The sequence below is a fragment of the Labrus mixtus genome, chromosome 4 (genome assembly GCF_963584025.1).
Source record: "Labrus mixtus chromosome 4, fLabMix1.1, whole genome shotgun sequence".
NCBI lineage: Eukaryota > Metazoa > Chordata > Actinopteri > Labriformes > Labridae > Labrus > Labrus mixtus.
Window position 1 is genome coordinate 19,101,967 of NC_083615.1, and position 14,683 is coordinate 19,116,649.

A 14,683-nucleotide genomic window follows, 5' to 3' on the forward strand; every position below is an offset into this window, starting at 1 on the left:
GTGTAACCTCACCCAATGACAGCTGGGATCACCGACCCCGAATGGGTTAAGCGGTATAAACAATGGAAGGATGGATTTCTCTGTTTACCTGCTCGATGGTGTAGTCTGTGATGTTCACCAGCTGGTTCCCCGATCCTGTCACAGCCCAGATGTCAGCTCTGAACAGGATATCCTGCACTGAGAAGATGCCCAAGTTCTGGATCTGCATGCAGATGAAAAAGATGGAAATGTAAATAAAACTGTCTTTTATTGTTAACTAGAAATGTGTTAAAATATGTCAGAGGAAAAGCAAGTTCAAAGTCACCACATAACTGCCAACGCTTTGAGCTTGGCCAGATTGATTTTAAACGTCATTGCACTCCAGTGCTACTTGCAACATGAGCAGCAGTCTGTACTTTTGTTTTTGTCTGTCTTAAGAAAGAATAACTGAAAAAATCATTTGAAACGGTTATCACAAGGCTTTTTTTTACATAGCTTTCGTGCTCTTTCCCGATAAGAATCACCTTGTGCCAAAAGGAGATAACAGATCAGTCAAACCTGACAAGCAACTAAATCCTCATTTGCAAAGCAGAAAGAGGCGGAGCAACACTGTCACGACAGTTTTGACATCACATTCCTCATCTCAAACGTACTGAGCCACATCATACATGCAGGCGAGTCTCCATTTCTCTCCAAAGACAACGTTAACTGAATTGAACCTTTTGCAACAACACAGTAGAGACTGCCAGTCACTGGTGAGTACAGCTTTTAAATTTGACCATTTCACAACTTGAACACTAAACGTGAATAGTAAAGATGGTGCCTGTGCCTGTATCTGAAATGTATTTCATGGGTATGATGTGTGTAATTTGTGGCTGGGCAGGCATCAAGAACATTTCACTATGCACTGTGTAGTTGTGTTACCAATAAATGGTAATCAAATGGAAATGTATTTGATGTAAATGTAACTTGATCTGAAAGGCAACTGGACCTAGTTGAAGTTCTTAGAGATGTTTCTCAAAGGGAAGGCTTCTTCATTTCTTATCAATTTTAGAGAAAAAAGAATGGACTGAAGTTTAAACTTTGTTAGAGCGCAGTTGGGTGCAGAAGCATAAACAACTGTCAGAGCCTTTTACTTTTTAACTTGCCGTTGCAGGGAGGCCACCAGGGGGGCTCGGCTGGGGGCTTGTGAGTATCCCCACACCGGCTTGGTTCCTCTCACCTTGAGACCAGCCCCTCTCCAGGACTTGTGGATGGGCATGAGTCTAACTATTTCTAGTTGGTTACGCTCCACCACCTGCGCCAGCTCTTGTGTCAAAGGGGTTGTTTACTTTCCCCAATGTATAAGCCTCTGCATTCTTCATTGCATTTTATTTTCTAAACTACATTACTCTGTTTTACTGGGATCTACTGGGATTTTGTCCTTTGGTGGACCAGTGTCTGTCTGTTTGTGTTGGGTGGTTTGCAATGGACCAAACTAACTACTCTAACACAAAGCCCTTAGCGTCTACCACAACCCTACTAGCATTGCCACTACCAACAGACTGAGGCTACAATTCTGTGTCATTTATTGTTGTCTTCTTCTCCGATTGAAGCTTGAGCTCAAGAGTCTAATTTACCATAACTGAGAATCTCTGTTGTTACCGTTTTTCTTAGAGGTCTTGTTTAAGGCCCAGGTATGGTTGCCACCCACCTTAATTGCCTCCATGACCCTGAAAGCTTATATTCAAAAGGTCCATCCACCAGTTTAGAATCCTTTCGATGAAGCCGTTCGAATGGGAGGTGAAACATCTTCAAGACCTTCAACTAAGTCCAGTTGCCTTTTGGGACAGGCTTAAAGAATTTCCTTGTGGATTTAAAATAACTTGTTATTCAAATTGACATTCTTAATGACATATCTATATTGTTTATTTCAGAGATCTCAGTGTAGACATGTCTGCTGCCAGCTTTGTGCTGACTGAACATCAGTTCCTGTGCTCCATCTGTCTGGATGTGTTCACTGATCCAGTCACCATACCATGTGGACATAACTACTGTAAAACCTGCATCACTGAACACTGGAATTCGAGTAATAGGTGTCCCAACTGTCAAGAGGTCTTCTATGGAAGACCTGACATGAAGGTCAATACTTTCATTTGTGAGATGGCTGAACAGTTCAGACAGTCATCTGAACAGAGAACCAGCAGCAGCAGCAGCAGCTTAAAACTACATATTGCCAAACCAGGAGAAGTTCCCTGTGACGTCTGCACTGGAGCCAAACTGAAGGCCCGGAAGTCCTGCCTGGTATGTCTGGTTTCTTACTGTGAGACTCACCTGAAGTCTCATCTGACAATGTCAGTTCTTAAAAGACATCAGCTGATTGACCCCGTGAAGAACCTGGAGGACAGGATGTGTACGAAACATGACAAACTGCTGGAGCTGTTCTGTAAGAACGACCAGACGTTCGTCTGCTTGCTCTGTTCTGTTTCAGACCACAGGACGCATAATGTTGTTCCTCTAAAAGAAGAATATGAAGAAAAGAAGCCAGAGCTGGGGAAGACAGAGGCTGAAATTCAGCAGATGATCGAGGAGAGAACACTGAAGATACAGGATATCAAAAGCAGAGTGGTGCTCAGTCAGGAGGATTCAGACAGAGAGATCGCAGAAGGTGTTCAGGTCTTTTTGGCTCTGATGGAATCCGTTGAAAGTAGCCTAAACAAGCTCACTGACACGGTCAAAAGGAAGCAGAAAGAGACGGAGATAGCGGCTGAAGGCTTCATCAAAGACCTGGAACAGGAAATCTCCAAGCTGAAGAAGAGAAGTGTTGAGTTGGAGCAGCTCTCACGTTCTGAGGACCAACTCCATGTCCTACAAAGCTTCCCATCTTTGAATACTATTCCACCCACAAAGGACTGGATAGGAGTCAATGTCCTGCCACCTTTTTATGATGGGACTATTGGGAGAGTGGTGGGGCAACTGGAGGAGACACTCAGTAGACATATGAAGAAGGTGTTTGAGGCTGAGATGAAGAGAATCAAGGATTATGCAGTGGATTTGACTCTTAATCCAGATACAGCACACCCCAACCTCATCCTGTCTGATGATTGGAAACAAGTCTACTGTAGTAATGTGAAGAAGAATCTCTCAGACAGTCCAGAGAGATTTGCCACTTGTCCCTGTGTCCTATCAAAAGAAAGATTCTCTTCGGGCAGATTTTACTTTGAGGTACAGGTCAGAGGGAAAACTGACTGGGATTTAGGAGTGGCCAGAGAGTCAATCAATAGGAAGGGGACAATTACACTGAATCCTCACAATGGTTACTGGACGATATGTTTGAAAAATGAAAGCAAGCTCTACGCTCTTGCTGGCCCTCCAGTCCGACTCTCCCTGAAGTCACAGCTTGAGAATGTGGGAGTGTTTGTGGACTATGAGGAGGGTGTGGTCTCTTTTTATGACGCTGATGCTACAGCTCCTATTTACTTTTTTACTGGCTGTTCATTCACTGAGAAACTCTACCCATACTTTAGTCCTGATGTTAATCTTAGTGGTAAAAACTCAGCCCCTCTGATCATCTCTCATGTCAATCACACACAGTAGAATATTTGGATTTCTACAGAAAAATTTACTATTACTTCAAGGTCACATATTATACTCCTTTATAACCAGTGTAAATAAGTCTCAGAGCTCCTCAAAACATGTGTGTGAAGTTTCTTGTTCTAAATCCACTCTGATCCTGTATTTGATCATGTCTATAAACCCCTCTATTTCAGCCCTGCTCAGAACAGGCTGTTTCTGTGTCTGTACCTTTAAATGTAAATGAACTGTGTTTGACCACGCCCCCTCTCTGGAAGGACTTGGGTGTTTCGGGCTTTCTCGCTCCATGTCCTATTGTTTACAGTGAGAAGGCAGACTCAGGGCAGAACAAACACCTAGCTGTGGGAGTGTCACCCACCTGGGGGAGGGGTTACTGCCCTTTGTGATGTCATGAAGGGAAAATCTCCAAATGGCCTGTAATTGATGATTGAATGTTCATTTATTCAGGTTTTACGGGTATAGATTGTTTCATTTTCTGATTCTGTGTTTTTGGATTTTATATTTCTTTGTGACAGAATTGTCTAATTACCACTAATCACAATTGTAACTACAATGGTATATTTTATGTAATGTATCCTTGGTGTAGTCATGACTGTATTACCGGCCTTAAGATTGATTGATATTCAGAAAAAGATTATTAAGGTGTAAGAAGTATATGCACTTATCATAAATGTGTGGTTGTCTTATACGTTTCTGTATGTGTTACTGCTTTTGGTACCTGTCCTTTTGTTTTAAATAAAATAATACAAAGTACATTTTTTGTTGCTAGAATAAGTTTTTATATGTTGGAGTTTGTTTCACATGGTATCATTTTGTTTAAAGAAGGTATTTCCTGTAACTGTTCTGGACTTGTGCAACAAGAAGATTCCGTTTTTAATACTCACATAATAAGTGAGGTTGAAGGTGAAAGAGCTGCTGTCTTGTTGGTCCCTCGATGAAGACGATCCGTCAGCTCTGATTTCAAATCGAGGAGGGTTTGGATCTCTGAACAGGATATGAGAGGAGAAGAAGAGTTTTTTAATGACATATACATTTCAGTCTCATTAGTGCTATTTTTAAAGTGTTGTCCCCCCCAAAAAAAGTATATGAATCCCAGCTGGTTTCAGGCTTTAAATCACATTTAATGAAGAATGAAATTCACATTTAAATTTATAACATTAGTGATATTGGATGTGCAATCAGTTTATTCTCCTTGTTGAGATCAGATTTCAACTACATATGGGTCCACAACAGGGCTGTCTCTTTTCACATTCACATGCATTGTAACCTCAATAGAACAGGACATCACACATCCACTGAACAACCACTTTACCCCACTTCCCTCAGGACGGAGGTACAGAGCATAGAGTTGCAGAAGGGCTCGTCCTGGGAAAAGCCTGATCCCTGCTGTTAAAGCGGCCCTAAACAAAAGGCCTCGTTGAACAGACCAGAGTGGGTTGATTGTTGTTTAACTCTGTTTATATTATACTCTGTGTTCCGTGTATGTACTGTTCTTTGTTGGAAATTGTCTGTTTGGACAGGAACGGTGTTGTGAAAAGGAATTTCCCCATGGGGACAATAAAGTCTAAACTCTAAAGTCTAACATTCAAAGTTGTGTTTGAATGTGATGTGAAGGTTCATATCCAACCTTTAATGCTGCCAATTATCCAAAAAAGTAAAAGACTGTGTTACGTTCCCAACAACAGTTTGATGTAGTTTTCTTTATGATTCAGCAGAGGGCGCTATACGTTATTAATAAAAAAGAGCTTGTCCTTTTGCACACCATAAGAAAAAATAATGGTGTTTATTCTGCTATGAAAATGGGGGATATGATTATTCATACACAAATCCATCACAGGTCTTAGTGATTTAAAAATGTTTAAACTGAGTAACATTCATAAGCTGGAAATTGGTAGCTGATAATTTGGAACGTTTTTATTTTTTCAGATGCGTACTACTGGAGTTGATATACTTAAACCTATTCTCGCTTAATTTACATGATGAGTTTAAAGCTTTTTTAATGTCTCACCTGGTGAAGAGGAGGTCAGTTTGGTACTTTAGAGGGAGGAAGATGTCATTGATGTTGTCGTCCGGGTAACCCTCTTCTCCTTCACTGAGTAAAAAACGTAAAAAAAAAAAAAAAAGACATACAGACTCGTGAGGATGCCATAAAGACGAAAATATTACATTGTCCTCATATGAACCTAAATCAAGAATGAGTGCGTGTCCCCCAAAAGATAACTGAGTCCTCAAACAGTAACCATGTGATCATATAGTTATGAACACTATGGGGTTTGATGAAGTACAGAAAGAGACATATTAATACTTCTATACTCATAGGGCACCCTAACCATCACCCGAACACATAGTCCTCACATGAACCAAAATCAAGAATGAGTGTGCGCATCGAAAAAGTAGCTGAGACCTCAATCATGTAGTAATCTCCACAATGTCATCTAAAAGAGTTCAGATAGAGACTTAATTCATAGATCTATACTACCCAAACCTTCGCCCGATCATTTCTCACTTTCACTAACTGTCTCACCTGCTGGTTGCCATGACGACTCGTAAGTGATCCAGGAACACAGAACGGCTGAACTCAAACTCAAGACGGAAAGATACCTGGAGAGAGAAGGAGAGAGGGTTTCAGGTAGTATTATGCTTTTTTTTCAACAATTTCTAAAAGCGAAATATGATTTTTATCCACAATACATTTAAAAGCTTAACGTAAAACTTCAATTAATAGCCAAGGCTTTAACTTACTTTTGTCAATTAAATGACCCTGCCTTTATTTGGGACAGGCCCCGTCTATCATTTTAAAATAATCATCTCTTTTGCACATCCTCAAAGTGTCCCCTCATCTCTGTGAGCCGACTGAAGCCGTTTCCCTCGGCTTCATCTCACCTTGTTAAAATGAAGCTAACAACAATCTACACCACAGTCTGGACCAATAAAGTGGACTTCATACAGACAGTCATCTGTAAAGTGGACCCTCAAGGGGCCTTACAGTGAAGGGCGGGGCCGTGATCGTGTTTACAGGACGACCATTAGGCTAATGATGGATTAAGTCAATGGCTGTTTGTCTGTGCATATTCCCGCTCTGCTTAAACACTATCATTAGACTGACTGTATAACTGCAGTGAGATGGTGTAATAACAACTGTTTAATAGCCGTCTGCTGTTATAGTTATAAAAAAAACTGCAGACAAATGCACACCTACCTGAGACAAGGACTTCATGAATGGAGCGCTGATGTTACAGCTCCTCTGATTGGCTGGTCTGTCCTGGGAGTAGCATTCAATCTGAATGTCTGACTGGTCCTGTACGAGAAAAAAAGAAGCCAATAGAGTAATTTTCCCCCTCAGATTACAAAAATATGGCATAAATCAAGGTCTTGGCTTGGTCATTGCTTGGGATTAGGAATTTGTAGAAGTCACTGAAATGTGCCAAACAATAAACCAACATGTTGCACAGCAGCTTGGAAAACTCTGATGCACTGAAACAGTCAGGCAAGCAAGATACATAATATTGGATATTTGTGATTGAAGGACAGAGCACTATCACACCTTGACTATGAGGCTAGAGAAGAGGAGGTTGGAGGAGGTGGATATCTGAATGGATGCTCCGTAGGCGTTCTCTCCCTGATTCTCCAGTTGAGCAAACACCATCACCCTCCTCCGCCCGGTCTCCACCAAGTACACCGAGTACTCTGATGCCCCCTGATGGCTGCAGGCTGACCAGGTGGCCCGCTCCCTGGAGCTGCAGAACTGCCTTCAGATGAAACACAGAGACAGTTACCTGCTTGGTACATCATCATATTAAAATGGGTGTGCTTATAAAGACCCGTTACTCACTGAATATCCATGAGGTCAGTGTGACTGTCCAGGATAAGGTCAGGAACGCAGGTGTCCTCCTGCTCACAGCCGTTCCAGAAAGGAAGCTACAGCAAGGAACAAATATTTTGTATGATGAGGCAACATTAAAAAACATGACAGCAAATGTATTCAGAGCAAAAGAAGGAAATGCATTTGTATGAGAAATTAGGCAGCTGCAATTCTTTAAGCGGCCACTAGGGGCTGTCTCCTGCAGGGCATCAATCCCCATAGAGTCCAATTTTAAAATGTCCATTTTCCAACCCCTCACACCTCCGCAGCTCCACTTCTTTTTCAAATGTGGTCACTACTGGCTCTCAAGGTGGCTACGTCTCTTGTTTTTCACAGTGTAGGACCCTGACATTTCTCACCTCAGCCCTCAGGATGCTCGGCCAATCAGGATCCAACACAGGCCCCTCATCTGGGCTCTGCAGACCCGTCTCCAAGACAACAGAAATGGGACGTCCATAATCTGTTGTTTCCTTTAGAGAAAACAAAGATAAAGTTTGTGTGTCTGATTCACACTAAATGGAAGTCAGATAACATGTGTGCTTCAGTTTGGTTTATTGGGTCTTATTCTGACCTGGATGGAGAAGCCGAGACGCTGGCAGCTCTGAACACCAGCCTGCAGAAACAGACTCCTGGGCTGCTGTCGAGCTGATTCGTCCAGAACGGCTCGAGGAGGAAAACGCCTCTCATCTAACACCAGACTGTACCACGCGGCTGGGACAGGGAGGAGGGGAGAGAGAGACAAACCAGTCTTATCCAGCTCAGTTGCAGCAGAACAACACACAGATTTTACTGGTCTTTCAGGTGATATGAAACAAAGTGATGTCACCTGGCGTGCTGATAAGTGCAAATACATCTTGTCCTGTTTCCAAATGTGGAAGTTTTAAGGGTTTTTCTGGAGAGTTGGCCAAATAAAACATGAATAAGAGTTTCCACTGAATATTGTTACGTGAATGTACTGAGAATTAGGTGAAAACATTTGATAACAAGAATACAAGAATCTCTATTGCATCACCTTTTCTCTTCTTTGCAGTCATGTAAACGTTTTATAAATTATCTAATAGATTGCTAAAGCTTGCAGCCTAAAACAGACTGTTATGGCTGCAATGCAATCTCTGGAGGCAAATATTCCCATTCAAAGTTCAATATAAGAGCCTTGTTGACGCCTTGTGTTTAAAATGGGTACTTCAGTCCAAATTCAAAACATCTGAGAGAGCTGTCTCCCCCGCCAGTTATCATGGCAAACTAACAGGTGTCGGCTGCTTCCTAATTGGTTGCTCTATGTCGCTGCTGCAGAGTCGAACTCATCTGTGCAACTGGAGCTGGGTTTTTTATTTATGAGCACACGGAGAGCTGAAGTCAGCAGCTTCAGTCCAACACAGTTCATTTGAGGAACGCCACGTCTGCACTTCAACAAATCACTGTAGTAAATCTGAATAGGAAAGGTCAGATATTCAACCTCCTGTTTCCTCTATCCGTCCATTGAAGTGTGTTTGTTTGATACCATGTGGCGTGTTGGCGTGTGGACATGCATGCTCTCTCTCTGTATGTGTCTTAATTTCTGTGTGTGTATGTGTGTCTAATCCGCTCCAGATGATCGAGGCAAGATGAGGAGCTGATGGGGAGAATGAGGAGAGGAAGGTATGAAGGTATGAAGTGATGGAGGTGTTTTAAAAAGGGGCTGGCTGCAGTTAGCATGTTAGCGAGGTTTCCATGCAGCCGGCCCGCACATCTGCAGCTAATTAGCCAGAGACACGACAACAGCTTCACTGAGGAACAGACCATGACAAGACTTTCCGCACACAATACGATCAGAAAACCAAACATCTGGAGGATACTGATACTCTAGCCACAAATGTCCATACAGCTGAAGGACCGGACATATTTCTGTTTAATATCCAGACAGAATTCAACACTCACTTTCACTTTATTGGAAGAACAACAACAACCTGCTACTGAGAAGATAAGAATTGATGCGGGTATTACAGTACTTGGGCCTTATTATTGTGCATATTTTGGGCTCTAAAACAAACTACTTCAAAAAGTTTAGAATTGTTCCAGTGCTCACTTGCTAAGACAAATGTGCTCAATCATAGTACGTCCACTGAAGTTGTTGTTTTTGTCCCTGACAGACTCAGAAGTGTCTGACAACATTACACTACAGAGAGACCTTTTTGTTACAGAGGAAGATGATTTTTGGACCATAAATAGCTGCTACATCACTCTCTGCAAACACACCAGACTCCATTGGGATAAAAACAGTAATTTAAAGGTAGAGTCAGCTGCTTTCTCCTTCAAAATGAAACACAGACTTATCCTAAAGTAAAGCTGCTCCATCATCTCTTCTGGGCCTCCATACATGTGTGGTGGTGACTGTGTCTGCAGAGACCCTGTCCTCTGACCGGATTTTACTGTTCTGGTTTGTTTTGGTTGACTCGGGACATTTCTGGGCGGATAGCTGGTGTGTTTCCTCCATGCTTGGAAGAGTTGTGCTTCAGCACAGTACAGTTGCTCAAGCACGAATAATCGATCCCCGCATTCCATTATCTAGAAATCCCAGAGTGTTCTGTCTGTATCCGACCATAATGACTCAAAATAAGACACACAGTAAGTAAAGTAGCTGTCATGTTGTCTGTGTTATTCGCCAATGTGCATAAAGATCTAGCTCTGCAACAGCCAGAGCTTTTAATGGACTGTAAATGAAAATGTTGCGATAATAAACCTGAACCTGCTTTGGGAAGTGTGCCTGGACTGGGAGTTTACTATTTCATTACTGCTCTCATCGGTTGAATCTGAAACAACCAAGCAAAGAAGTCCAGCAGAAACCTACCAACATCCGCTCTGGTCTTTGTCCTGGTCTTTGTCATGGAGTCCAGAGTCAGGCACACAATGACAGACATGCAGGTGACCTCCTTCCCTCCTCGCCGACAGTCTTTGTTAAAGATGTTGACTTTCTCAGGTTCAAAGGTCAGCTTGGCCTGAATCCTCACCACACCACGAGACCTGGGGAAGGGCGTAACCGACAATCAGGGCCACCTTTGAGGTACATCAGCATATTTGAGATTTTATGCATATATAAGAGATTGAAGGAGGGTCATATCTTAAGACTTATTCAATCGAACAGTGTTTTAAACTGCATTCTTTCTCATTTCCAGCAGGGGGGCAAAAATAAGTCTAATTGTATAAAGGTCTCTCCCCCTCTGTCTGGTCTCTAAGACTCTAAATAGAAACATAATTTATTAAATGCATTTCATGCTGTGTTGAAGAAGACCTGAAACTAGAAGATTGAGACCATAAACTCGACAGGAAAATGTTTACTACTAAAAATGCTACCTTGGCGACATAATACAGTTTATTGTTCATCATATTTACTTCACCATGTTAGCATGCTTTCGATATGCTAGGCCATGTTAATAACAGTTTTCAGGGTATATCTTATGCCGATGACATACAACTGTATCATTTTTTAGACTGATGACAAGGACACATTTTCAACTTTGCAAAACTGCCATTAATGACCAGATGACCGACAACTTCCTCTAGTGTTGTTCCTACCGTTTTGGTCAGATTCTGTAAAGCACTTTGTGACCTCGCTTTGTGAAGGTGCTATATCAAATAGACATATTATTACGATTTTTATAAGACTTAAGCCATGGTAACAGAAAATGACTTGCAACAATCAAAGCTACATATCAAGTGTGCTGGATGTGTGTTTTTTTGTGTGTGAGATGGTCTAACCAGACAATGATGGCAGCTCCCTGTGCCCCCACTGCGAGGTCAACCAGCCCATCTCCGTTGACGTCCAACACGCCGTGAAGACTTTGACCGAAATACAGCAGGCCAGCAGAGAAACCAGCAGCAGACAGACGCTGCAAAGACAGAAAGAAGTCAGTGATTCATCCTCAGATATTCACATAATTCCTTCTGAACCTGATGAACTTCACTCACCTGTCTGTACTGCCGTTGGATGGTTTTGTCCTGACCGTAAAAAACATAGACTGCCCCCTGGTGGTCGTCCTCCAGCGGTGCTCCTACCACCATCTCCCTGAACCCGTCTCCGTTCATGTCAGGTATCTGAGCCAATGCTGAACCCAGCCTGGAGTTCTGAGAGCGCTCAGTAACCTCCAGCGCCCCCTGCAGGATGAAGGATGTCTGCAGAGAGATTGTTAAGATTTAGTTTCTCGATTTCTTTTCTCAAAATTCTGTAAAATTGCTGTTAGTGTGCCTGTGTGTGTGTACCTGGGGTGTAACAGTGTAGATGTACACCTTCCCTCTCTCCCAGCCTTGGCTGTAGAACATGGGTGCTGCCACCAGGAGGACGTCTGTCAGTCCGTCTTCATCCACGTCCATCGATAACAACTCACTGCCGAAATACGACCCGATCTGTAAAAAGACATACGCAAAAGAAGAACAATAACACAAAATATACACTTTATAGTGTGTTACATAATGCACGTTAAGACAAACTGATGTTGAGGGAGACTGGAGCGTGGAGAAGGGGCGTCGGGTGAATGTGACGCCTGTGAGCGACAGGGAGAACTTTGAGCAACGTGGATGACAGTGAAGCTGACAACCTGGTTGAGGTACGACAAGCGAGACTTTCCCATCCAACTGATTCACACATTGGAGCACAGTTAAGACCAATAGTCTCCAAATGTGAGTTTGCTTTGCACTCAAACAGCCGCTAAACCGTCCTTCAGAGACATTGTTTACTTTGAGACTGTGAGCACATTTCAGAGCCACGACTGTAAACCTTTACTGCAGGAAAGAATCGTAATCAGTACTCCTATTTAACCCGAATCCTTTTTCACATGAAAATCTATTAGGGCTGTCAAACTATTAAGATTGTTATCGCGATTAATTGCTGAATTCCAATAGTTAATCACACGTTTTCAATTCCATTATTTTGCATTATAAACAGTTTTTTTGGCTTTTATTTTGAATGTTTGTCCTGTCTAAAGTTGAGAGTATTCTGGCCCTTCTGGTAGAAGGAAGGTTAGGACAGGAAGTTAAGCACAGAAACAGGGGATTCGATCCCCAGCTCATGCAGCCTTGGGCAAGACAGTAGCTTGTGTGAATGTGTATGAATGGATGAGTTAATACTGATGGACTCTTTACTCAGCAGCCTCTACCATCAGTGAGTGAATGTGTAGGTGTGACCTGCGGTGTAAAAGAGATCTGAGCAGTCAGAAGACTAGAAATAAAATCTACATGCTCCTGTTCTGTGTGTGTGTGTGTGTGTGTGTGTGTGTGTGTGTGTGTGTGTGTGTGTGTGTGTGTGTGTGTGTGTGTGTGTGTGTGTGTGTGTGTGTGTGTGTTACCTGCTCTCCCAGCAGCGCCTGCAGGATGGTCAGGTTTCCCGTGTTTCTCAGCGTGAAGACGATGACCTTCCCGGTGTGGTTGAACCTCGGAGCTCCGGCCACGTAGATCTGAGCCCCTCGAGATGAAATGAGCGAACCAACTGAGTATCCTGAAACCAGAGAGGAACACAAAAAACAGACCAAGTTATAGTCAGACTCCACACATTCTTCCTTCTTTCATTTGTTTTCTTAAATTTTCAAAGTCAACAGCTGTAAGATGGAAAGCTCGGCTGAACTGTGGGCAACATTTTGGGAATAAAGTGTCCTGAAACTCTGAAGAATTATCCTGGTTTATAAAAGAGGTAAAAGGGCGAACAACTGATTTCAGTAAAAGTTCTATTATTTAACTTCTCATTACCCAGATATGCTGCGTGGTTCTTCAGCTCGTCTGGAAACTCGTCCTTGTAGGAGGACTTTGGTGGAACAACCTTCCCATGTTTGGTGTCTTTCAGCACGGCACCGTTCCAGTCGTAGGCGCCGACCGCCCCGAGCAGAACCCCATCCTGAGGACAAAACTTCAATTAAAAAAAGGAAAACAGGGATACAGCCAACTAAAGCTGAAAAAACTTTTGATGCTCTGGTACTTATCGATACCAAGTGCTTTAAAACGTCCTGATTTGACCAGGACCATCCCATTTCCAAATTCCGTGGCCTGAGTCCCCACAAATATCTATGAAACACTAACATGTCCTGGTTTTGATCAGTTCCTGTCCTGTTTTAACAAACCACAACAATACACCATGCTTACAACACTGATTTGTCTTAATGTCAATCAATGTCGTTGTCAAGGCTACGGCTGTTTAAACCAATAGAAAAACATCATTAGTGCACCACGAGTCAAAGTTCAACACTGATTGGTCTGTTCATGTGTCAATCAATCTCAGGGTTTCAGCTGTTGATTAGGTAGCTTAGCTTAACATGCTAACAGGGCCTGCTGCTTAACGACAGGTAGGAGAGCTGTCATACTGAACAGGAAGTCAGCGTTTTTCAAAGAGCTCCAGGAGCGTTCGAATGCTGCATTTGCACACACTCTGGTGTCTATTTTCAGTAGCTCATGGTGGAAACACAGACATACAATACAATGGTGGACTAATAGTAAAACTGTTGTGACCTACTTTAGTGAAGCAAACGGTGCTGAAAACCAACTTAAACAGGTCGCCCAGGAGGACACCTTTACCGACCACGGTCATGGATCTGTAGCTCAATCACGCTGATGTCATCAGTGGATGTTCACAGTATCCTGTTTGTGCATGTGTGTGTATTTCATTCTCTGTGTGTGTAGCATGTCTCAATAACAGAGAGTAAAGTAATTTCCCCTCTTCTTCTTAGAATTTAAATAAAGGCACAAAAATAACATCATCATAAGGCCGGGCGCTCCTCCATTTCTGCGGTGTACTTTTAACGCCTTGTCCTGCCTCTTGAGACCCCTCTCTCTTCATGTTTGAGGGGTAGTCTCCCGTTATGAGGTGAACATGTGAAGAGGCCAATCAAAGAGCTTTCAGGGCAGCCTGCCATGACATTTTCTAGATTTTCAGGAGTGGATGTGTTGAAAAGGGGGCTTCATGTTGATGCAGTGGTTAGTGCTGTCCCCTCAGAGCGAGGAGGTTCCTGGTTTGAATCCCCGTCTGACAGGAGCCTCTCTGTGTGGAGTTTGCATGTTCTCCCCGTGCATGTGTGGGTTCTCGCCATGTACTCCGGCTTCCTCCCACAGTCCAAAGACATGCTGGTTAGGTTAACTGGTGACTCTAAATTGACTGTAGGTGTGAATGTGAGTGTGTCTGGTTGTCTGTCTCTATATGTCAGCCCTGTGATTGGCTGGTGACCAGTCCAGGGTGTATCCGCACCTCTCACCCAATGACAGCTGGGATCAGATCCAGCCCCCGGTGACCAAGAACAGGAAAATCAATATAGA

At 42.9% G+C, this 14,683-nt stretch overlaps 2 protein-coding genes across 5 annotated transcripts in view; one reads left to right on the top strand and one right to left on the bottom strand.

Annotated features, from left to right (window-relative positions):
• Positions 1–14,683, bottom strand: part of itga11b (integrin, alpha 11b) — a 41,118-nt gene that overhangs the window by 4,794 nt on the left and 21,641 nt on the right. For all 3 annotated transcript variants that reach the window (XM_061037063.1, XM_061037062.1, XM_061037064.1), the window contains 15 exons: positions 13,130–13,274; positions 12,733–12,881; positions 11,651–11,794; positions 11,360–11,563; positions 11,150–11,280; positions 10,242–10,414; positions 7,986–8,125; positions 7,774–7,884; positions 7,385–7,470; positions 7,097–7,301; positions 6,752–6,850; positions 6,077–6,153; positions 5,561–5,644; positions 4,437–4,536; positions 89–202 (listed from right to left, as the gene is read on the bottom strand). In XM_061037063.1, the coding sequence (XP_060893046.1) occupies positions 89–202; positions 4,437–4,536; positions 5,561–5,644; positions 6,077–6,153; positions 6,752–6,850; positions 7,097–7,301; positions 7,385–7,470; positions 7,774–7,884; positions 7,986–8,125; positions 10,242–10,414; positions 11,150–11,280; positions 11,360–11,563; positions 11,651–11,794; positions 12,733–12,881; positions 13,130–13,274 (1,962 nt within the window). The remainder of the gene's footprint in view (positions 1–88; positions 203–4,436; positions 4,537–5,560; positions 5,645–6,076; positions 6,154–6,751; positions 6,851–7,096; positions 7,302–7,384; positions 7,471–7,773; positions 7,885–7,985; positions 8,126–10,241; positions 10,415–11,149; positions 11,281–11,359; positions 11,564–11,650; positions 11,795–12,732; positions 12,882–13,129; positions 13,275–14,683) is intronic.
• LOC132973548 (E3 ubiquitin-protein ligase TRIM39-like) lies at positions 250–4,307 on the top strand. Of its 2 annotated transcripts, none has more exons than XM_061037084.1 (2): positions 250–734; positions 1,136–4,307. In XM_061037084.1, exon 2 carries the CDS (start codon positions 1,912–1,914, stop codon positions 3,553–3,555), a length of 1,644 nt encoding a protein of 547 aa, XP_060893067.1. In that variant the 5' UTR covers positions 250–734; positions 1,136–1,911; the 3' UTR covers positions 3,556–4,307. The 2 variants fall into 2 exon arrangements, with proteins under 2 accessions (XP_060893067.1, XP_060893065.1); XM_061037082.1 differs by having other exon boundaries at positions 1,896–4,307.

Excerpts from the sequence above, each read along its gene's own strand:
- LOC132973548 (XM_061037084.1), top strand. The coding sequence starts at position 1,912 with ATGTCTGCTGCCAGCTTTGTGCTGACTGAACATCAGTTCCTGTGCTCC.